General features: G+C 47.0%; 1 protein-coding gene across 1 annotated transcript; it reads left to right on the forward strand.

The window, feature by feature from the left end:
• Window positions 1–819: 819 nt before the first annotated feature.
• On the forward strand, window positions 820–2,266 carry LOC145822340 (uncharacterized). Its single transcript, XM_082919115.1, has 2 exons — window positions 820–1,462; window positions 1,550–2,266. The coding sequence occupies exons 1-2, from the start codon at window positions 1,031–1,033 to the stop codon at window positions 2,264–2,266; spliced, it is 1,149 nt and encodes a 382-aa protein (XP_082775241.1). The 5' UTR covers window positions 820–1,030.
• Window positions 2,267–2,651: the final 385 nt, after the last annotated feature.

Here is a 2,651-nt window from a genome sequence, read left to right on the forward strand (position 1 = left end):
CGAGGTAGAACCAGCCCACTAAGCCGAAGTAGGATTTGTATATCTTGCTTATAATTTGTAGCGCGGTCCAACGATCTGTGCTTAACCCCTTTGTTTTCTACTTTGCAGACTTAGGTTGCCCAGGCACTCCTGCGTGTGCTCAACCGAGCTACTGAGCCTAGTTTTTGTACCGAAATAATTTATTCATAAATTATACAACAAATGGGTAAGTATAGATATTTAGTCGAAACCCCTGGTGGCATGGCCGAATTTAGGCAAGATTACCAGATTCCTAATGATGTCCATCTGACGTTGGCCGAAAAAGATGCTACCCCCTGGAACAATGAAGGCTTCGTCCCCTTTACCCTTCAATCCATAATAGAAACCGGACTACGGTTTCCTGTCCAACCGCTAATCTGCGAATTTCTTAGACAGACTAGGTTATGCCCCACCCAACTATCCACCAATACATATCGTATTATAATGGGGATAGCCGCATTAAACCACCAAACCGGACTAAATCTTGGTCTGGCCGAGATCTTTCATCAATACTCTATTGGCTCAAAGAATGCTGGGTGGGTCTACTACCTTAGAATTCGCCGCCGTCGAGAGAAGATAATTAAACACACTCCGGATAAAGATCTTAATGATGATGATTTCTTTTGGGTCTCTGGGAACTTTGAGGATTTTCAAGCTCAAATTCCTGGCCGACCTATAAATTGGAAAATGGGAGAGCCTGGTAATTTTACTTCGGTCTTCTGCTTTGTGTGTTATCTCGGTTGTTTAGTCTATTAGCCGAACTAACACTTCTCTCTTTTTTGCAGATTTCGCCCATCTCCATTCCTTGTATAGCTATCCCAACCTCGGAGTCTTGCGAGCCGCATTTCGGATTAAAGAAAGAGATTGGGCCAAGCTTCTAAATTTTGAGCCGACCTATCGCTACAGCGGTCGCCGAAAAGCAAGGGTGACTGACTTCCTTCTTGAAGAGGCACCGGAGCCGGACCCAACTTTGCCCGAGATAAGACTTGTCCCTCTAACCGCAGAAGAAGAGATGGCGAAAAGGAGCAGAGTCAGGGCCCTTCTCACCGAAACAACTAGGCCCGAAGTGGCGCCTCCCAGCCAACCGCAGCCTGCTGTTGTCGCCCTTCCTTCCCAACAGCCATCCTCTTCCCGCCGAACCAAACGTGCCCGAACTTCCGAACCCGAACGAGTTTTGATTGATGAAGAAACTCCTATTCAGCCGAGCTTACCACCGAGCCCCCAACCGGAGTCTTCCGACCGAACCATCGGCTGCTGGGCACCGAAACTAACCTTCAACGACCGAGACATTCTAGACACAGACTCGGTCGTTGCTGAGAAAGACCACCTGTTGGCCATCAACCTGGCCAAGAGCGTGTGTCTGCCCAAAGACATGGAACATCACCAAAAACAGTTAACCACCGAGCTGAAGTCCATCCGGTCTGCTACTAAATCCATGATTCTGGTTAGTGACTTCGGTTGCTTTTCTATTTATGTTTCTTTTTCTTTTTAACTCTTTCTTCGGTTAAAGGGAAGTTGTTTGCTTTGTCAGGCTATTCAGAAAAACCAAATCACCCACAGGAAAGTACTGGAGCTGAGGAAAGTGACTAGGCAAGCAGCGGCCGAGGCAGAGGCGAAATCGGCCGAACTAGAAGAAGCCAGAAAGGAACTGGCCGAACTCCGAGGTGAGGTCGGCCGACTGACCGGAATGGTTAGTTCGGCCGAAGCTGAAAAACAAAAGACTGCCATAGTTCTGAAGGACAAGTACTTGCGCGAGTTGTTAAAACTTGAAAGAAAGAAGGATGCCGAAATAAAGGAGAAGGTAAAAGAGGCTGACAAGCAGGGCTTCAAGAGGGCAGAGGATGCTTACGCCCTACAATGCAATGCTGCCAAGGATCTTTTCTTTAAGTGCGGCTGGAGGGGAGCCGTTGAGAAGCTCGGTCATGATCCTCAGACCGAGGTTTTCAACCCTCCAGCCTACTTTATACCGAACTCCCTGCTGGAATACGCCAATACGATGCAACAGCAATTCCTTGAGGACTCAGGTTCAGATGAAGACTCTGCCACTGAGGATACTCCGGTTGAAAACGTGGATCAGATAGATCGACCGGAGTCCAGAGTGGAAGATCTGACTGTTGAGCAGCCAAATGAAACTGTGGCTCCGGTCGATACCACTATTGTGACTGAAGGAGTCCTGCCGCCAGAGACCGGTCTTCCAGCTGTCACTGATGCTGCCTTTGATGCCGAGATTGAAGATCTTTTCGCTTGACTTTGTATTCTTTTTTTCTTTGTAACCGAACTAAGCCCCCTTGTAATGACTTCTCTTGCAATGAAAATTTTACTTCTCTTATTCCGGTTATTGTGTGTATGCTTGCATTTGTAATGTCTTCTATTACTCCAAGTGTTATTTCGGTTTTTGGTTGGTTAAACTATACTTACCAGCCAACCACTCCTTAGCCGACATAATTACTTCGGCTGAGGAGTATTAAGTGTTGGTTTAATCCAGCCAACCACTCTTCAGCCTTACACTTACTTCGGCTGAAGAGTAACAAGAGTTGGTTTATTCCAGCCAACCACTCCTTAGTCATGCACTTACTTCGGCTAAGGAGTACAAAGTGTTGGTTTATTCCAGCCAACCACTCTTCAGCCATACA

This window comes from Camellia sinensis, chromosome 1 (assembly GCF_055761805.1).
Source record: "Camellia sinensis isolate YWXY chromosome 1, ASM5576180v1, whole genome shotgun sequence".
NCBI lineage: Eukaryota > Viridiplantae > Streptophyta > Magnoliopsida > Ericales > Theaceae > Camellia > Camellia sinensis.